Genomic DNA, 22,263 nt, shown 5'->3' on the forward strand with positions numbered 1-22,263 from the left:
CAGATTTTATTTTCCTGGGTTTCAAAGTCACTGTGGACGGGGACTGCAGCCTTGAAATTAAAGCAAACTTGTTCCTTTGAGGAAAGGCTATGACAAACATAAACAGCATATTAATAAGCAGAGACATCACTACTTTGCAGACAAAAGTCCATCTAGTCAAAGCTATGGTTTTTCCAGTAGTCCTGATGGATCTGAAAGTTGGACCATAAAGAAGGCCAAGTGCCGAAGAATTGATGCTTTCGAATTGTGGTGCTGGAGAAGACTCGCAAGAGTCCCTTGGACAGCAAGGAGATCAAACCAGTCAATCCTAAAGGAAATCAACCCTGAATATTCACTGGAAGGACTGATGCTGAAGCTCCAATACTTTGGCCACCTGATGCTAAGAGCTGATTCATTGGAACAGACCCTGATCCTGGGGAAGATTGAAGGCAAAGGGAGAAGGAGGCGGCAGAGGATGAGATGCTTATCCTCTGATGCATCACAGACTCAATGGACATGAATCTGAGCAAACTCCAGGAGACTGGAGGATAGAGGAGCCTGGCGTGCTGCACTCCATGGGGCCGCAACAAGTCAGACATGACTTAGCACCTGAACAAAAGCAGTGAGGAAGAATGTCTGCCTTAGAAGTTTCCAAAGAATGAAAAAAAGAAAATTCACTGGGAGTGTTATCATAAAAAAGTAATTCATGTTTATTGTAAATTAGTTTAGAAAACAGAGATGAACAAGAGAAACAACAGAAATCATTCTTATTCCACCATTCAGAAATAATCACTTCTTTGACTTATCACAGTTTGGTGTGTATAAATCATTTTCTTTCATTGTGACTAGCTATGTGTATATAATTTTTAAAATGCACTCACACTGTATACACTGCTTCAGAATCTGCTTTCCAATTTAACAGCATCTTATGAAAACCTTTGTCATGAACTATTCTCCTACAATATGTTTTTATGCTAAGGTTGAACCTGAATGGAATTAACCAATTTTTCCCAAATATTTTCATCACTATAAATAATGATGTTGTGAATACCCTTGTACGTAAACCCTTGCATATAATCCAAAAGGCACAAAAATGTTTAGAGCTTCTGGTATGCATTGCCAAATTGTCCTTGTGGAATAACTGTGCCCATTTCGATAGACCCTAGTATGATGTGAGATTAGCTATTTCACCATTTCTCTATTTTAAATGAGATAGAGGGTAGGAAGTACCTAACACAGTGCCAGCATTTGGTAGCATCATATTCCTTGTTGTTCTCTTCCTACTCCTCTCATTGAGAAGAGATTTCTCACTTTCTGAACTTAATTATGTGAGGAACATAGATATCTTCAGGCGCTTAATGCATTTGAGGCAGCAAGGTTCTTAAATAAGTGGGTGTCCCTACTGTTTTCACTGAATCATAAGAATGGACGTAAACTGCTCCATCCTAGTCTTTTATGGAATGAGATTACACACCGTCAATTATTAGAACTATGAAATAGTTTTCCTAAGTGGAAATAAAATTTCCAAGTATTTTGAATCATTGACCTTCAAGTCCATGCAAAGTCCATGCCTTAGAGAGGCATAATGGTAATTCCAAAGTCTATCAAAATGATAGGATTTGCAACGTCATCTCACAAGACATCTAACCTTCCACTCACTTTCAGAGCCTAGAAGAGTTTTAAAAAGAAATTATTTTAGTGCAAGTCATTCTGAAAGAGGCAAAATAATAGTGACTACAAGCAGCAGAATGATTGTGGCCAGGATTTCTAAAAGAAAACCTTGCAAACTAAAGACAGTGGAAAAGCAAAGAATATCTATTTAAAATTCCTTCCACCTTAAGGTTCTCCAGTCAGAAATAGCCAGCTATCACAGAAAGCATATTGGATTCCCAGGATGTCCTGGGGAAGAATAAAACCTAAAAAAGAACTTGCTGCTGAAAACTCAGAATGAATGTCACCAGCTTTAAAGCAGAAAATAACACACAAAAATCTTATCCAGAAACCTAGGCCAAAAAAAAAAAACCCAAGGTGTTCTTCCATGGAGAATGCCAAGAAATGGTCCTTTGGCCTGGAGCAGCAAAGAAATGGTGTGATCCTGGGCTTGTTTGTTCTGTTATCTCTGGATACTTTCACTCACTACCTCTGACATTTTTCTAATAAGGTCAGAGTTTTCTGTTATACCGTTATACACACACATACACACACACAGCCAAAACTGACCTTTAAATTCAGTTTCTCTTTTGTTTAAAGATACTACATCCCTGGTACATGCATGCTCAGTCCTGTCTGAGTCTTTACGATCCCATGGACTGTAGCCCATCAGGCTCCTCTGTCCATAGAATTTTCCAGGCAAGAATATTGGAGTGGGTTGCCGTTTCCTCCTCCAGGGGGATCTTCCTGACCCAGGGATCAAACCCACATCTCCTGTGTCTCCTGCATAGGCAGGCTGATTCTTTACCACTGAGCCACCTGTGGGAAGACCACTACATCCAGGGTGCTTTACCAATTAAAAGGACACAACTCTTAGAAATACTCAAAATGATTTTCATGTTAGCTTACTGTATCTGTTCCCACAAGTTCAGTTTCCTTTAAAATGGTACTGTTGCTCTCATTTTATGTCTTTAATAATCATAGAAATGAAAGTCCCACACTTGCACATGGTAAAGGAACTTATCCTTCTCAACTACTCGTCCAGTTCTTTGTGCTGCTGCAGATGTTTGATTGTTTGTTTTCTATTGCTTCCTTCCCCTCTCATCCATGCATGCTAAGTCACTTTAGTCGAGCCTGACTCTTTGCCACACTATGGACTGTAGCCCTCCAGGCGCCTCTGTCCGTGGGATTCTTCAGGCAAGCTCTTACGACCCTCTAATTCCAAGAATATGAACAATCTTAAAATGATGGAGAAAGCTTCCTTTAATAATAATGTAACAATAATATATTTATTCATTTTCTATAACTGTCATAATCCATGATTTCTAGATGTGTTTTTAATATTAGTGAAACACACCTAACCAGTGTCTTTAATAATACCTACTGTTGAGAGTTTTAGGATTTACACTATTATTTAAAGAGCTTCCCTAGTGGCTTAGATGATAAAAAATCTGCCTGCTATGCAGGAGATCTAGGTTCGATCCTCGGGTGAGGAAGGTCCCCCAGAGGAGGGCATGGCAACCCACTCCACTATTCCTGCCTGGAGAATCCCCATGGACAAAGGAGCCTGGCCGGCTATAGTCCATGGGGTCACAAAGAGTCCGACGTGCGTTTGAGGATTTACACTATTATTAAAATTCAACTCTTTGTTAGCATTGATACCATTTCCTTGTTTCTATTATCCTCTTTTATAACCTCCTTTGAAAAGCAATAAAGATGAATTGGTGTTTTACAAAATCTTAAAATTCTCAGAATCACCAGGATAATTTTCATCCTGTATGGGGTTTTCATTTCATACAAATTATTTACATTTAATTCAATTAAGTTTACGGTCTTCTCCAAATTATGACAAACATACACAGTACTTCATATTTTTTCAATAAAACCTTGCCTGCTCTTTAAAGAGTGAGACTGTCGGTTTACTGAGCGGATATACACGAAGCTGTTTTCCTAGCTAGTTCTAGACGGGGCACGGTGAGTTCCCAAACATTGTAGCACACCAAGGTTACATATGTGGTTCTTTTAAGTGGCTTCTCATGTTTCTATAACTTGATAAAATGCTATTAATCCTTTGTAGCCACTTTTTAAAAAGTACTTTGTATGCTGAAAACAAGTTCAGAAACTCCAAGCAAGTTTACGTGAAAGTAATATTATCCTTGTGTTGTGAGGTGTGCGTACATCGGCATAAATTAATTCTTTCAATAAAAGTGTTGGTGTATCCTGTGAGGGAAATAAAACATTTCACTGTTTATGCCTGGGAAATGCAAAAGTGAAAATCTCACTCAGTGCTTATGTTTTTGTGATTTGTGTTATCTGGGACAGCGACAGTTATACGTTGTCTTCTCAGATGTTTGACAGCTTTAGGAGAAACTTGGAATGACCTCAGGACGTTCTCTCTCAGCCCAGCTGCTGAACTCTGAATTCTGTTCCATAACCGTTTGTCAAGTCAGCACATCTCAGAGCTCTCCTGAGGGTTGCAAGAGATCAAACAAAACTATAGTGACGGGACAGTTAGACTAGTTTAACAGAAAGGGAGTTCTAAAGACACTCATGGATGACTATAAATACACACAATGGGAAGACCACATCTTTTATTAAAATCACCACAAATACAAAAGCATCGCTGAAATATATATATATATATAAGTACACACACATATATATATATATATCTGTATACATATATACAGCTGTATACATGTATATATATATTCTCAAATTCCTGAAAAAATTATCACAAATATATTGGGTTTATGTGTCACCACATGGCATATCCCTAAATTAGAACAAAAATACCCATACAATTTTGGGATGAACCACATTCTCTGCATTTCTAACTTCCTGTGTTTTCAGTCAGACATTTGTTTCTAAAGGATCTGCTATGAAGTGTTTCCCAATTCAGGCTTCAAGGCTCTGGGAGTGACACGTACATTGTCATGTAAAATTTGGTAGCTGTCATGTCCATTCAGGTTCAGCTGTATCTCGCCTTCTCAATAGCAAGTGCCAACCTGCGAATGTTGGATATACAACCTGCAGCAGCTTCCTGGAGTTCCTCATCAGGTGACCCAACCATGTCCAGGAGAAGCTGCCACACATGGAGGGAGAGGGAGAGGAGGGAAACAAGAATACAAACATTAATCTAAACCTGTAAAGTCAGGCTATAGAAATACATTATATATGAAATATTTTTTAAGTCACCAAAAAAAAAAATCCTAGAAATTTCATGACGGCAAAGGTAAATATAAATGGTATTTAATCAGATGCAGGAATCTCTCATGAAATTCTCATGTTTTTATCTTTTAGAGCTGAGCAAGACTGAAGCTCCAATGCTTTGGCCACCTGATGCAAAGAACTGACTTATTGGAAAGGACCCCAGTGCTGGGAAAGACTGAAGGCAGGAAGAGAAGGGGACATAGGATGAGATGGGCATCCCATCACTGACTCGATGGGCATGAGTTTGAACAAGCAAGCTCCAGGAGTTAGTGATGGACAGGGAAACCTGGCATGCTGCAGTCCATGGGGTCGCAGAGTCAGACACGACTAAGCGAGTACACTGAACTGAACCTGTTTCTCCCTTCTTTCTTTAGTCATCTGACTTTTTCTGCTTTGGAATTTCTCTTGCATCCACTGTAGCTTTTCTACCTCCTGGGACAAGCCAGCAGCATGTCATGCCTAGACTGTTACTGTATCCTCTTAGATTGAATCTCTCTTCATTCCAGTCTGCCCCACCATGTCATGACCTAGGTAAGTCAGTCCCTTAATAGAGACTTTCATTGACTCCAGGGCAACTAACTAGAGTCCAGTCTCCTAACGTGTCCTTGAAGGATTTCTGTGCTCTGGCCTCATCTTACCTTTTTGGCTGTTCATCTTTCTCCATGTCATCCTGTACTCCAAGGTCACACTTTCCCATTTCTTTTGCCTTGATCAGTGCCACTGTTCTACCTAAAATGCCCTCCTGTCTCCTCTAACTTTCTGTTACCCACCTTTCATGACCCAGTTAACTTTTCTACAAAGCCTCCACCGATCTTTGCCAAACAAAGTGCCAATGCTCCCTCATTGGAGCTCTCATAGTCATTTACTCAAATGTCTGTTGCTACATTTACATTCTTCCCTTTTCCACAGATATTTGTATTCATGCTTTTTGTGCTCCTTTAGATTGTAAACTCTGGAAGAATCTTATATACTATACACACACACACACACACACACACTATATATATACAGAATAAATACAGAATCTACTATATACTGCTTGATACAGAGTAAATGCCAAATAAATATCAAATAATTTAATTAGAACTTTTAAGATCTATCAATTATAAGTCTATCTAAGAGTTCTGATAAAAGACTTAAAATGTAATTTGAATTAACCATTTTGGACTCTTTACCAGCTTGTGGCTCAGCTGGTAAAGAATCCACCTGCAATGTGGGAGACCGGAGTTCAACCCCTGGGTTGGGAAGATCCCCTGAAGAAGGGAAAGGGTACCCACTCCAGTATTCTGGCCTGGAGAATTCCACGGATGCACAGTTCATGGGGTTGCAAAGAGTCAGACACGAATGAATCACTTTCACTTTCACAAATATGGATAATGTCACAGAATGAGGATATCTTGATAAGCAAAGAAATATGTAAATAAATATATTGTGAAACATCTTAAATATGACAGGCTTAGGAGCCTGGCTTTTATTCTGCAGGGAATGAAAGGAAGTTATTGAAGCACTTTTATCAGGAGAGTGATGTGGTCATATTTGTATTTTAGAAAGATAAATTTTATGGACTGTGGAGGGGGAAGATCGATGCGTACTATAGTACATCAGCCCAGAGTGATATGGACTGAGTAAAGCAAAATCAGTAATAGCATAGACGGAAGGAATTCAAGGGATATTTAGGAACTAAGTTATTCAACACATGGCCCAAGGACAGTTGGTTATCCAAGTGGAAGAAAATAAAAATGGTACTTTCATATTACACATAAACATCCATCCTAGGTAGACTGATGATTTAAATAAGAAAGCAAAATATGAAATTTTTAGGAGGCTGTATACGAGACAACCTTGATCAGGCTAGGGTACTGAAGGCTGTCTGGCCTCTCTGTTTCTTGACCCCCCTCCTGTCAATGGTCTTCACCACATTTGAGCTCCCACTGCCAGAGTCACACCCTGGTTCTTATTTTCAGCACTCTGAACAGACTAGCCTCCAAATTCTCTTACAACTTCTTCCCCTCTGATATGGCCACTGAACTTGTTTGTTCTCATCATGACCTCCAGTCCATTGGCCTATATGCTTTTCCTTAAACCATGTCCTGTCTTCACTTCCTCCCATGACCAGTTTAGATTCCACAGTCCACTTCTCATTCTCTTACCAGTTTTTTAAACCTCCTTATGACATCCATCCAACAAAACCATAATCAACTCTGTCTTCCCCATGCCCCCAGCTCATCCAGCCCTACTGGGCATGATATGTGCACAACAAAGCAAATGAATTCATCATAAATCCAACTTCAGCTGGGTTCTCTCACTCCCCAGCAATCTAAGTATGTCTCTCTCTAATTAGGTTACTTCCTTGTTCTTCTTGATGCCTATTTAAAAATCCTCCTTCTTTTCTAATTGCCAACTCTTCCTCAGCAGACAACTTGTCAGGGTTCCTTTACAAGCTTGCCAGAAGTCATTAGACAGGAGTTGTTTCAACCAAGTCTGCAAACATCCCAACATCATGGGGCTTCCCAGGTGGTAAAGAATCTACCTGCCAATGCAGGAGATGCAGGAGACACAAGAGACATGGGTTTGATCCCTGGGTCGGGATGATGCCCTAGAGTAGGAAATAGCAACCCACTCCAGTATTCTTGCTTGGAAAATTCCACTGATGGAGGAGCCTGGAAGGCCCCAGTCCATGGGGTCGCAAAGCTTGGGACATGATGGAACACACATGCATGATACTACATTAAAAGCTTGATTTCCACAAGCAAATGGGATGTAGAAAGAGTCTAGTGTCCAAATGCCCAGCATATGTTGTGTAAGAAGTTGGAGGGAAAGAGATTTGCAATGACTGTCTACAGAGAATTCACCTAATACCTCCCTCCCAGGGCCTCTGCTCTAGTCTCTGTCTCTCCTTCAATAGTTTTTTGTTGTCATCGTTTTTAAACCTGGGGAGAGGTGAAATGAAGTTCATTACTCAGGTGGTGAACCCAACTACCTGAGTAAGGAACTAGGCAGCTGCCTTATGCTGTTCAGTTCCTCTATGGAAAAGGGTGCATCAAATAGAGGTCAAAGTCATAGGTGCTGAGATCATAGCTGCATGGATTTGTATCCTGATTCATCCACTTACTGGACAAGTTATGGAACCTTTTGGTTCTGCCTTCTCAAGTGTTTAATGGGAAGATGGGTCATCTGAGGGTCATTGGGAAGATAAAATGAGACAGGACACAGCTTTAATAGAAATGCTTTTCCACCTGTGTTCACGGGCTCTCTCTATATATATCTTTTGATCTTTGTATCTGCCCCTTTCCCTCATCCTGTTTTGTGTGATTGTTTCCTGAGTCTTCTGTGGATCCAAGTGTGCCACGTATGAAAGGAAAACTCAAACATGTAAAGAAGCACAGGCAGGGGGAGTTTATATCGGCAAGGGCAGAGGATTCCTTGTGGGAGAGGAGAGAACCGCAGGTGGGGAAGCAGAGGAAGGAGGCCAAGGGAGGAAAGCGCTCCCTCCCACCCTGTTTTGAAGAGAGCTTGAGAGTACGGGGGTTATTCTGGGAGCAACTTCAGAGAGAGAATGCTGAGTGGAGCAAAGGTAGGAGATTTTTAAAGAGCTTCACAGTACACACTTGTGCTCTTCAGCTTCAAAGACAGTGAAACTAGGGTAACAATTACTTTCACTTGCTCCTTGCCTGCCAGGCTTCTGTGTCTAGGACTTCACGTCCCAGTCACGAATGGACCGTGAGGAGCTTGGCTCTATACAGGTTACACATTCGAATCCCATAAACCCAGAGCCCAGGACAAGGTTAAGTGCTCCGTAAATGCTATCCATTATCAGAGTGATGACTTCACCAGGTCTAAAATCTGGTTCTGGCATTTACTCTTTGGAGCCCAGCCCTGGTTAGTCTGAAGGTCGGTGTGAGAGGGACAAGGGAGCAGGAGTTTTGGCCCTGGGATCAGTCTGCCCACTTCAGCACTTTGCTCCCGGGGTACCAGTGGTCCAGGCTTCACGTGGCATCACCATTGCCCCCGCTGCCTTGCAGACTCCCTGAGAAAGCAGCCCCTCTGGCTGATGCCTATCAGAAATAAACCACTGTTTTGCCCCTCCTCCCCCCAGACCTGGTGGTGGGTCTGTGGTTCCCTCTCCAGATTTCCAAGAGTCAGAGGCATTTATTCCCAAGCCCTTGATGCCAGTTACATAATTTCATATTACATAAACCAATGAAGGGTACATGTGAAACGTCTGGCATGCTTTGGGCACCTGGGTCTTTGATGGAGCCCACAGTGTGCTTGCTGGCTGTCCCTGGAGTCTTCTGGACAGGGTTTCTAGAGGTGCGTGCACCAGACAGTCACACACATTATGTCAAAATCCAGTGTTTCCTCAATGCCGGTGCCTTTTATGACTCAACTCCATACACGACATTGTTACCTAACTTATAGTCCTGAGTTCATCAAAATGACTCCTACTCTTTGTGGAGTTAACTTTCCCTAAGTTTCTTGCACTAACCATGAGGTTTCCTTCCACATCCAATAATGGTGGTTACTGAATGTTTAGCCTAAAAGCTTGATCAGTGGAGTCCAGCAGTCCAGACTTTAAATGACTAAAAGGTAGACAAGGGTTGAAAGTTTTAAAAATAGATGAAAGGAGAAAAGTGTGGCTTAGAAAGGTACTTGTGGTGGGCAGTGAGAGCAGCTTCCTTAAACAGAACTTCAGTGACTCATTGGCCTCAGGCCACAGCTTACCTAACGTTTGTACAACGTGAAATGATTTTATTAGCTACCAAGCTTACTCTGTGCCAGGCACTGGAATTCTTTCTTTATTGGTTAATTTTATCCTTCTCTGGCCATTTTCCTTAGCCAGGAACATTCTCAATCAAGGGTACAGAGATGGAAGTGTAAAATTTTCTGCGTGCTAGAGGCCTGGAGAAGGGCATGACAACCCACTCCAGCATTCTTGCCTGGAGAATCCCACGGACAGAGGAGCCTGGTGGGCTACAGTCCTTGGGGTCGCAAAGAGTTGGACATGACTGAGCAACTAAACACAGAGGTATGAAGGCCTTGACACCTGAGAGGCATTTCTAGGCCCACTTTTGGTGATGCTGCTCTGTGAATTTACTTTCCCTAAACTTTATTTTGCTCTCAATACATGCTACTCATTGCATTGTTAATACACCCAGAGGCTGTGCAGCTAATGGTGCTTCACAAATTGTTTAAGGATGTGTCACCTTTCCCAAACCACTCTCTGAACAACATGTGCTGGGTATGTGTCTTGGTTTCCAATCAGGTTCAGAAATAGAGGCTTTTATTTTTCTCAGGAGCTTCACAAGCAAACTAGGCCACCCAGAGGAAGGCTTTCAAATGGCTCTAAACAGCCACATAATGGAAACTTAGGGCAAAATCTTGCATTTGAAGGGCAGCTAAGTAAGGAACAGCATGACTAATACACACGGCAAGGGGAAGGTGGTATGCAATTCTTTGCAATCATTAATTAACAGGAGTGTTTTCCTTAGGAAGAGGGCTTCCCTGGTAGCTCAGGTGGTAAAGAAGCCACCTGCAGTGCAGGAGACTCCAGTTCAATTCCTGGGTCAGGAAGATTCCCTGGAGAAGGGCTAGACTACCCACTCCAGTAAAAAATCTTGCATTTGAAGAGCAGCTAACAGAAAGTAAGGAGCACCATGTTTTCAAATCACTAACACACACAGCAAGAAGGTGGTATGAAATTCTCTGCAATCATTACTTAACAGGAGTGCTTTCCTTAGAAAGTGAAAGTTGCTCAGTCGTATCTGACTCTTTGTGACACCATGGAATTCTCCAGGCCAGAATACTGGAGCGGGTACCCTTTCCCTTCTCCAGGTGATCTTCCCAACTCAGGGATCGAACCCAGGTCTCTCGCATTGCAGGCAGATTCTTTACCAGCTAAGCCACAAGGGAAGCCCAAGAATACTGGAGTGGGTAGCCTACCCCCTTCTCTGGTGGATCTTCCCAGCCCAGGAATCAAACCAGGGTCTCCTGCATTGCAGGTGGATTCTTTACCAACTAAGTTATCAGGGAAGTTTCTTTAGGAAGGAGAGATGAAAATTGGGTACAAGTGATTATGGAAGTGGTATGCATTTTTTTCTAGTATGTATTTTTTGATTTGTAGATTTTTCCAACTATAAAAGCATTTAAAATATTATGAGAAGGAAAAACACCTCAGGTTTACTTTTTTGAAGTGTTTGTTCCTTTCAGAAACTTTCCTCGTTTTCACCTCTCCCTCCCCCAAACACACCCAGGTCTTACATTTATTGGCAGTTTCATATATGCGCTGAAGGAAAACCAGCTCCCTTGCTTCAGAACTTAATTGCACAGAGCGCTTTAAAACATCATTCAAACACATAACTTTTTACAGTGTTGGCGTGAATAAGAACAAGGGGAGGGGCAACAAGAGTGGTCTGCGGACTGGGCTCACGCGAGCGCTTCCTCCAGTGGCAGAGGCTTTGATCACAGGCACAAACCCTTGGAACACAGCTGTGACCCGAACTTCACATCCCCCTTGGAAGGCGAGACAGAGGTAGCAAGGGAACTCGTATCTGCGTCCAATTTCTGCTTTTACATCTAACAGTTCATGACTTTTATATAATATTTCAGTTGTATGAAAAGTATGTACCAATTTGAGTGATAACAGATTTTCTTGTGGTTTGACTTGACATTGTTTGGGCAAACCCAGACTGGAAATAGGAGTGCTCATTAGAGCCAGAGGAGCCCTGAAATACCTGCATGCACACCGAGCTCAGTGGGTTTTCCAGGCAGTCCTGGCATTTCTAGAGCTGATCTGAACCCATCTTCTGTTGTCTGTTTACCAGGCAATGAGGTGAGGTTTGCATGACCCGGGAATGAGCAGGGCCTTTGGATCATGTCCTGCAGGCCCCGGGGCCCCCAGGATGTCCAGGCGGCTGGGCTCTGCTGCAGAGGCTCCCAATGGACCCCCACCCCCACGCTGAGCCTTGGTAATTCATTTCATATGGCAGCTCCCCAGAGCCATGGGCCTCAAAACACATTTTACATTTGATGGTGGGGGCAAACCTTTGATTCTCTTTGGTCAGTGAAGTGAAGCAAGGAGTTTGCCCTTTTGCGGTGTCTGTTTGCCTCCAGGAAACAGGAGTGCATGCCCTGTGATCTGAGATCCACGTCCACACAGTTCGGGAGGGGTCTGTTGGTTCCGTCTAGTGCCCTTTCTGCACAGACAAACATTCCTTCACACTGGAGTAGGCTTGTCCTCTGGTTTTTCAAGTTGTCTTTTCATGAGCCTTCCACTACAGAGTTTCTGTGCCTAGAAACACACCACACCACACCACACATACACATACACACATACACAGGAATACTACTCAAGCATAATCAAGAATGAAGTTTTGCCATTTGTGATAACATAGATGGGCCCTGAAGGTCAAGTGAAATAAGTCAGAGAAAGACAAAGACCATATGATTTCATTCATTCCATGATTTCATGGAATCTAAAAACAGAATGAACAAACAAAAACGCATAAATACAGAGAAGAGATTGGTGGTTAGCAGAGGGGAAGGGAGTTAGGAGGTGTGTGAAATGGGTGAAGTGGGTCAGTTGTTTGATGATGGACGGCAGCTAGGCGTTTAGTAGTGATCTCTTTGTATTGTATACAGATGTTGAATTATGTATACCTGAAACTTAATGTTATATACCAGTCTTTCAATAAAAACATGGCAAAGATTGAATATGCAGAAGTTAGAGGAAACAGGTAAAGTCAGAATTTCCAGCTTCTGAAAAAGACAAAAACGGGATCATGAGTGCAGCGGGTGGGAACAGCCTGGAGAAGAAATGCTGAAATGCCAGAGAGATGTTCACACTGAACGTAGCTAAAGGTGAATCTGTAGGTGTGGGAAGTTGAGGTAGTTTCAGGTGTACATTATAATTCAATGTCTGTATACAATACAAAGTGATCACCACCAAAGGCCTAGTTACTTAACACATAGCCTTATAATTTATAACTTCATGTAGAAGTATTTTAAAACAATAAGAGACATGCACTCTTCAATAGAAAACAATTACCTTAATTATATAGAGGCATTCTCAATGGAAGGATTTTGTTTTGGTTTACAACTTTGCTCTAGGAAATAGTAAGAATTTATAAAATCTGAGATAAATCTATAAAACTGAATCTTATCAAGCTAAGTAAGAATTCTAAATTAAGAATAAGGCCAGGCCAAGAATCATCTAAATATAGATATATTAAAATGGATAAAAATATTCCATAATATAGTCCACAATAACATAGCAATATAGTCCAGAATATTCCATAACATTGTTGCTGTTCAAGGACTTATTGTATAGCACGTGGAACTCTATTCAATATTATGAGGCAGCCTGGATGGGAGATGGGTTTGATGAGAATAGATACATGTATACAAATGGCTGAGTCCCTTTGATGTTCACCTGACACTACCACAACATTGTTAATCGCCATACCCCAAAACAAAATAAAAAGTTTAAAGTTACAGAAAAAAACAAAACAAAACAAAACATGTTGTTGTTGTTCAGTTGCTAAGTCATGTCCGACTCTTTGCGACCTTATGGATTGTAGCCCGCCAGGCTCCTCTGTCCATGGGATTCTCCAGGCAAGAATACAGGAGTGGGTTGCCATTTCCTCCTCCAGAGGAACTTCCTGACCCAGGGTTTGAACTCTCGTCTTCTGTATTTTAGAGTCAGTCTAAATTCTTAATGTTATCTTGTTTGCATTTATATGTATCTCTAAAAAACTGGCACATTATTAGAAGGAATTCAAAATTAAAAACATGTTAGTATTTAAAAATACCTTACTGGGTTTGGAATTCATTCCTCATAGGAGTAAACATGGAAAGATATCCAAAAGAAACGAAGCCAAAGATTTGAAGAGGAGGAAAAAAAAACCTTTAGTTAAACCACTTTCCCAACTTTATTTTGATTTCTTTTTAACTTTCAGAAGCAGATTAATATGGAAAAATAAAGCACAAGCCTGGAGGAAAGAGCCACAATTTTTCTTCTTCAGTGTCAAAGAAATAGCTTTCCCTGCTCCTACTAAATTGGAACTAAGCTCATAAGGTTGAAAATAAATGACTAATTTCTTGGGAAATAACCTTAAGTGAAAGAGTCTTTTGGCCCAATGACTGCTTTTCTTAAACTGCAGTTGACTTAACCTCGTTCTCAAGGCCTCCTCTCCCTTCCTTCCATCTCACTCTGTCCGTATCAAGTGACCTTAAAAGTTGGTCTCGTCGATTGCTACCCATCTCGGGAATGTTTTCCTTCTCTGATACAATTTGTGGGCAGAAATAAGTCAAAAGCGATTGTGCTCTCTTCATTTCTCTTTTTAAAACTTATCTCTGATGTCTAAGAGCTTTAAAAAATGGAACCAAAACAATATTACCACAAAATTTCACAGACATTTTTACCAACTCTGGAAAAAACCATGATTACCCTCTAAAATGTTTTAATGCATCACTAAATGTTAATTTTCATCTTCTCCTTTTGCTAAATTTATACAAAATGATACTTCTTAGTCTCATCTATATAAGAACTTCAAGTTTAAGTGAAAGAAACAATGAATTTTATAACAGAATGATCTCTTCCTCTTCTGGCAACAACCCTGTTCATTTCAGAGCCCATCTTGCATTACTTTTTACCAACTTTAGCTGTTCAGAACCGCAGGGCTGGCTCTAAGCGTGGTATCTAAGCCAGTGATTAAAATTTTTTTTTCAGCAGCAGAGCTCTTTTCCTTTCCTTAAAAAAAATTTACTGAGTATTTATCATGTTCATTGGAAGAACTGATGTTGAAACTGAAACTCTAGTACTTTGGCCACCTGATGCAAAGAGCTGACTCATTTGAAAAGACCCTGATGCCGGAAAAGATTGAGGGCAGGAGGAAAAGGGGATGACAGAGGATGAGATGGTTGGACGGCATCACTGACTCAATGGACCTGGGTTTGGGTGGACTCTGGGAGTTGGTGATGGACAGGGAGGCCTGGCGTGCTGCAGTTCATGGGGTTGCAAAGAGTGGGACACGACTGAGCAACTGAACTGAACTGAACTATCACTATGAATTGCTGTATTAACAATGTATAATCTCATTTCCAGGCATATTCAGAAGCAAAGTTTACAAACATTTATCATAAAATATTAATAGTAAGTAGCAAGAAAAATAAAATTTTGTTAATCCTGAAACTATCTTGCAATATTAATAAGAATATTTAGGGCTGAAAGCTATTGGTACAAACTGGAATGATGAAATACATCTTTACCAAATGCAGATGCATTTTTTTTGTATCACATATATCTCCTCTAATTTTTATTAGCAGTGCCTTGAGTTGGAAGAAATTTTAACACCTAGATGTACCATGTAAAAGTAATACCTATATAATTTTTTGAAAACTGTTTCAGTTTAAATGGAAGCATTCCTTAGCTGCATAATGATTCTTAGCATCTTCCTTTTAAATGTAGTTCTCAAAAAAGGATAAATACATTAAACTCTGAAAAGTTTTGATATATTTTCTGGCACATCTGCAATTGGTTATTATAAACTTTAAATGACTTAGTAATTTCTTTCTTAATACATAAATGAATTTATATATACTCTTCCCTAAAGTTCTGGAAAGACTTAGGAATAGAAAGTCCTAGGAACTTTTAAAGAGTAGGAGAACTGTATTCTTTTTTCTCCCAAAACAAAAATTCAACTCTTCTACAAAATTCACAGGTACATAAACATACTATGTAAAGGAAAATGGAACATCAAGAGGGGATGCAGGGTGTGGGTTCCTAGAACTCTTCCTGTTCCCTCTTGCTCCCCACACGGAACCTCAGGATCTGGACCACTCATCTCCGTAACCTTTGACCCTGCCACCTGTTCATTTCCATCCTCACAATAGAATAGCTCCCTTTGCTGCTCACTCCACACATATCTTCTCAGTCCACACTCACTTCACCACCAGTTGCCCCACCATCCTAAAAACGGTCATTCCCTCAGTTCTGATGGTCTCAGCTAGACAGTTTGGAAAGGAATAGTTTAAGCACACCCCTGGCTTAGTTTTAAATGAGTGACAGACTTGCCTTATGCTTCTTGGATTTCAAAATTTGCGTTTTTAGGCTCAATCTTTAGCTTACAAGATTTCAAATTATGTACCAAAGTGATATGTCTTAGGCGGTACAGATGAAAGAGTTGCATCAAGGAAGGGCTTTGGGGCCCCCCTGAAGTGATACATATAGAATATTGTTTCTGTGTGACTTGAGTCAAAATCCTCCTGAGGAAACCCAGATGGACCTGCATCCCTGAGCCTGCTCCAGGACCAACCCAGAGCTCCTAATCCAACATGTCAATATAGTCATCCTTTCAATCTCACTTTAAAGTCAGTGTGGAACCCAGGTACTAAAGTAGTTCATTTGTGTCAATACTTATTTTGTGTTAATCTAGCTTTCTTCAATGTGTATCTCACATGTCTGGTAAGATTTTCCTTTTAACTTCTTCCCTCTCACATCTTTTTGGCTGTGATGAGCACAGGTGGGCAGGTCTTTGTTTCCTTGGCAACCAGACAAAGCCTTGGCTGGTCACCTGCAGTGTGACGTGAAAGGCACGATGAGGGAGTCATGGGCTAGCCCTCGAGGAGGGTAGGGGGTGCAGAGCGAGACAAGTGGCGGATGGCAGTCCAGGCAAGCAGCCCTCCTCTGCCCCATGTCCTCAGACTCAGAGCACAGGTGTGGGCTGTACCTCTCCCCTTTTACAAAGCAAAGCCTAAGCAGAACACAAGCTAAAACTCAGGCAGGCTTTTCTCAGTTCATCACCCAGTCTCTATCAGAAATGACGTTCCCCACCCATCCCACCACAGAGATCCAGAAAAGGCAGGGAGGCTGGCTATCTCTCAAGGAGAAAGGGGGTAATGATAACAATGACCAACATTTCAACCAGCAGTTAGTGCTCACCATGTATGAGGCACCATCAAAGCGCCCTGTACATACTAATACATTTAATGCTCTCAACAAACCCAGAGTTAAATATTATTAATATTCTAGTGTTACAGATGAGGAAACTGCAGCCCAAAGTTACAGAGCTTGGGAAAGCCAGGATTTGAACAATTGGATTCCATGCTTCTACCCATTATGAACACTGCCTCCTTTGGCATGAGTGTCCATGGAGAAGGAGCTGGTCTGGCCTGGTCCCTGGACTCCTGGTGCTGGCATTCCCCGAGGCCATCATGCCCACACCCAGTGCTGAAATCTGCAGTCATAGTCAGCTGCTTCTGCTTGCAATGATCCCACTCAGAGGCGCCTCTTTGTTTCTGCGAATGCTCCCTGCGGGGCCCCTGCAGACCAAGTGCAATCTGTGGGGTCCAGGCCCTACCAGGGGCTGACCTTCTAGACGTTTGTCTCCACCAGTGGCGCACCAGCACCCTGGCACCACGTTGACCTGCAGTGTGCTTAGAGCTTCTCCTGAAGATTGAACGCCTTCCTTTCATCTGCGTATCCTCAGTGGCTATGACAGTTCCGCACCGTTTTGAAGTTACGATGCTCTGCACATTTCAGCTTCAGCAACAAACGAGGCTGAGACGGTTTTGAAATTACTCCTCTGATCCTTCCAGTCATACCCATTTTGAAATGTACTTGAGCTATTTTTCTCTGGTACAAGAGAAAACTTGTCAGTCACTCTTTTGGGCACAATGTCTGGATCTCTCTGGTTTAATATTCCTAACAGCTTACTTGCGTTCACAGACCGCGCTCCACTGTGTATGTTGTTTTTCAAAGTGTTCCACAAGATTCTTCCCAATACTGACCCTGGAAGAATGTTGCCAAGGACGTGTGCTTCCTCTGCCTACTCTGCCTCTTGTCCCTGTCCCCTTGGCAGATTTCTCACCCATAAAATCTCCCCTCCTTGTCAGGTTTCCCAACCATAACAAAGCTTACCCTCCCCCCTGCCCTCTGTGTTGTTCTACCTCAAAAACACACACACATTTCTTTTCAATCGCTTTGGTGTACAACTTTGTCACAAATGTCCTAGAAATCTACATAATGACCAGTTTGCTCCTTTTGGGGGCAATCAAAGAGTCCATAAACTACCTGTGAGCACGTTTCAAGGATTACCCAAATATACATAACCAGAAATGCTCATTCTCCCCCCTCCAGCCTTATTGCTTCACATGTAGGGCAAAATGACTTAATGATGCATTTCAAGAAGATACAGTGCAAATCTTATTCTCCATTAGCCAGTGGTATGTTAAAGCTCTCATGCAGTAAAGCTGAACATCTCTTTTTCAGCCTGTCAGTTTATTCTGACACAATCCGTTGCTGAGAAAATTAAACTAATGAACATTAGAGGAATAACTAACATAAACAATTTTAAACAATTATTTCAATAAAGTTGGAGGGTATAAGAAGAAAGTATCAGGGCAAAATGGCTCTGCCAACTTGGCAGGTGGAGTCTATGATGAAATTTTTACCTTAATGCAACAGAATAGCTTTCTCTTTTGCCCAGCCATGATTTTGAAGCTTTTCATGTACCACAACATACATACTAGAGGGCCGTTAAATTCACTCCGCACCCCCAGCTACATGACCATGGCATATTTGGAGGTGACTGTGAGGTGCATTCCCAAATATGGTGCAATGCCTTCTAAATTTACAGTCTGATTTCCTGCTGCCAGTTATGACTGCCAAATGCTTCTGACAGTGCGGCCAGTTTGTGGTGTCCCTAAAAATCATCAGCAATTTGAAAACATTAGCACCCGGCAATAGTCATACTTTGCCATCATTGCCTGTATTTATCACCTCAATTTTCCAGGGGACAAATTGAAAAAAAAAAAATCAAAGAGAAAAATTTTCTACTCAAGCAGCAGGGAAAAATACAGAGTTGAAAACCAAGTGCATTAGAGGAACTCAGCCCTTTTCTACATTGTCCATAAATTAAACAGTTTGAGCTCTAGGGCTTAGGTGGCTATGGCGAAGAAAAATATTATAATATGTTTCCCTCTGTCAAATCCTTTTCACTTGGTCTCCACATTTGCAGGCTATTTGGACATTTGGATATTACGGTTATGTGGCAGGACTGAAAATGCGGAGAGTTTCATTGCTTCATTCAACAAATATTTACTATGTTCTGCTGTGTGGCATGAACCGTGCCTGGGAATGCAGAAGTGGACAAGATAGGCCTGGCTTCTGTCTTCAGCAACCATGGTCCCCTGAGACCCACAGTCCCATCATGACAGAAAAGAAGAGATGCACAAGTCTTAGGAGATACAGATGGGGGCAGGGGGTAGGAGGAGACGTCCCTGAGGTACAAGAGGGAGTCTGAAGCCTGAGAGATGGATGTGGAAACACAAAGTGTGGTGCGGGGGGCTGAAGGGCACTGCAGGCTGAGGGAGGGCAGTGGGGACACCCATGCAGAGCACAGACATGTGACATCCAGCCCTCCACCCCGCCCTCTCTCCACTTGTACATCCTGGCTGGTGGCTGCCTCCAAGGGCATGTTTTTCTTCACACAAAAGTAGCCAGAGCTTGCCAAGCCATGCCCCATGAATGCATTACTTTGAGTCCAGGATAAACAGTTTACACATAACAACCCCCAAACCCTAACCCTAACCCAGTTTAGTGGTTTAAACAACCTAGAAGCTTGTCTTCCCTTGTGTAACTCTGCAAATGGTCCAGGGCTGGAAGCACGGCTCTGCTGTCTTCAACATGCTGGCTAAACTCTAAAGTCTAAAGCTGCCCCAGTGGCCTCCACCCCTCAGCCATCGAGTTAGGAATGGGACCCAGGGATATGCATGCATCTGTGATGTGTTGCAAGAAACACAAGTTGCCCACATCACTTCCTCACACATCCTGTGGTGAAGAACTTATTCACGTGGGCACAGTGAGGGTCAGGGGAGGCTGAAAAACGTGTTCTGTGCTGTGCTGAACATGGTGGGGGAAGGAGGAGGCAAGATGGTGGCAGAGAGGCAGGCAAGACTCAGGTTATGCAAGGTCTTGCTCAAAAGAAAGGTCAGTGTTATAAGAAGTGCAGGGACAGACTTAGGAGAATTTGCTTGCAGAACAGGCTGGATCATGGTAGACACAAGCTAAGGTTCCCAGTGAGTCTCCCTTTTAATTATTATGTGTCTTTGTTCAGCAACAATCCAAATTCTGCATTCAGAGGATGCATATCTGAGTCACACAGCCTTGAAGGAACTACTTGAGAGCTTACGTTTCAACAGAAAGGTTTTGGTAGATACAGACAGAAACCAGAAATAGCCTGTATTATTCAGCTTTCCCCTATCGTGACCCTCGGACATGCTCCGAGTTTATGTATAGTCCCAGGTCCCAACAAACCACACCCCTTTTAAGGTGCAGAGGTGACAGCATCTGTAGATAACAAGTGTGGCCTGCACCCTGGCCGAGCCACAGGAGGACCAACCCACTCTCAGGGGTGGCACAGACCTGTCAGCGGCCTCTCTGAGGAGCATCTGATCCCGCCAAGGGTACAGGATCCATCCACATGTCACTCAGCCCCTCAGGAGAAATGCTGCAGGAAGCCAGCACCTTAGACTGTGTCTACACTGAAAACCTCGAGGCCGAGGACACGAGAGCTGCCATCTGATCTGGTTCACTGCACAAGAAGAGGATTTGGTTCTCAGGAAGAGTGCTTTAGATACCTACCCCAAACCCACAGCCTTCACCAGTCAAAATTCTGCTCCTGATAAAAACAGCAGCAGCATTTGAATGTACTCCCGGCAGGCAGGCTCTTAATATATACAAATCTCTCTATGTATATTCATTCATCTCCTTTCATCCTCTCTGTAACCTTCTGAGGAAAATATCATCATCCTTCTGGAAGCAGTAAGGACAACTCAGGGTATCAGGGTACCTTGGCAGCTGTACCCAAACCAGGACTGAAGCCCATGTCTAGTCTGGCACCAAACACATGCATATTTCTCTGCACCCTGTGTTATTTATTTAGCGGGTAGTTTTCTCCCTCAGATTTATCAATTTTCTAAATTGGATTAATGAACCACCTTTGGGATATCTGTCTAAATTACACTTGTATATAGTATATTATGGATCTAAGCCACTAAAATGAATTTTTTCCCCAAATCCTATCTAAATTTGCATAAAATCACTGACTCTATCCTATAAAAAGTTCTCATTCTTGCAGAATGGTTTGTGGTAGCTTTAGTGCCTACATGCTGTCAGGATCCTTGCTTTCATGGTTCACTATCAAATCATTCTTTTTTATGACAGGCCACCACTTCTTTTAGGATTTCAATGAATATGAAAAATATGGATAAGCCATACTTGGTTTGCATCTCCCTGATGACTAGTGGCATGAAGCATTTTTCACATGCTTGTGTTTGCCATCCATACGTCTTTGCTGAAGTGTCTAGAAATTTTGTGAATTTTCAATTAAGCTGTTTATCTTCTTCTTGAATTATAAAAATTCTTTATGTAATTTGTATAATACAAGTCTTTTGCAGATATGCATGTATATATATATATGCATACACATACTAGTGGCTTTGATTTAATTATTACAAGGGTTATCAATTAAATTCTGATTCATCTATTATTAAATTGAACAGTTAATAGAGTTAAAACTTGAAATGGCGCTAAACCATGGCTGCTGCTGCTGCTGCTAAGTCGCTTCAGTCATGTCCGACTCTGCAACCCCATAGACGGCAGCCTGCCAGGCTCTGCCGTCCCTGGGATTCTCCAGGCAAGAACACTGGAGTGGGTTGCCATTTCCTTCTCCAATCCACAAAAGTGAAAAGTGAAGTGAAGTCACTCAATCATGTCTGACTCTTCGCAACCCCATGGACTGCAGCCTACCAGGCTCCTCCGTCCATGGGATTTTCCAGGCAAGAGTACTGGAGAGCGTTGCCATTGCTTTCTCTGCTAAACCATGGAGGACCGATTTAATACAAGTCATACCTAATGAGGATAGTTAGTGAATCATGACTCAGCCTGGGGCTTCTTTTACTTGGCCCAGTGTTTTTGAGACTAATCCATGTTATGGAATGTGTCACTGGTTTATTCCTTCATGTTGCTGAGTAGTATTCCAATGGCACAAAGGCAACCACAGCTATGTGTCCACTCACCTGTTGAGGGATATTCTGTTTCTGTTTGGGTGACTGTGATTAATTCTGCTGAAACTATTCACAGAGAGGTCTTTGTGTGCATACACATTTTCGTGTTTCTCTTAGGTAGGTATCTGGGAGTGAAAGCGTGGGTCCACATGGCATATTTAACTTTTTGAGAAATTGGCAAACTGCTTTCCAGGGTGGGGGTAGCTGTAGCATTTTGCAATTTTGTCAGCAGTGTGTGAGGGTTCCAGTTCTTCCACATCCTTGTCAGCTCTTAGTATTGTCAGCCTTTTGAATTTTAGCCATTCTGATAGGTGTATGGTTGTGTCTTGTAAAGTTTTGGTTTGCATTTCTCTGATG

At 42.0% G+C, this 22,263-nt stretch overlaps 1 protein-coding gene across 2 annotated transcripts in view; it reads right to left on the reverse strand.

Moving 5' to 3' along the window:
* Nucleotides 1–2,347: 2,347 nt before the first annotated feature.
* ODAD2 (outer dynein arm docking complex subunit 2) overlaps nucleotides 2,348–22,263 on the reverse strand; it is a 162,150-nt gene continuing 142,234 nt past the window's right edge. The window contains exons 20-21 of one of the 2 annotated variants that reach the window (XM_006041652.3): nucleotides 4,560–4,714; nucleotides 2,348–4,096 (exon numbers count right to left, since the gene is read on the reverse strand). In XM_006041652.3, the coding sequence (XP_006041714.2) occupies nucleotides 4,601–4,714 (114 nt within the window). In that variant the 3' untranslated portion in view covers nucleotides 2,348–4,096; nucleotides 4,560–4,600. Of the gene's footprint in view, nucleotides 4,097–4,205; nucleotides 4,715–22,263 lie in introns of those variants that run through there. The other variant, XM_006041651.4, reaches the window with a different exon arrangement.

This window comes from Bubalus bubalis, chromosome 14 (assembly GCF_019923935.1).
Source record: "Bubalus bubalis isolate 160015118507 breed Murrah chromosome 14, NDDB_SH_1, whole genome shotgun sequence".
In the NCBI taxonomy this organism is placed as follows: domain Eukaryota; kingdom Metazoa; phylum Chordata; class Mammalia; order Artiodactyla; family Bovidae; genus Bubalus; species Bubalus bubalis.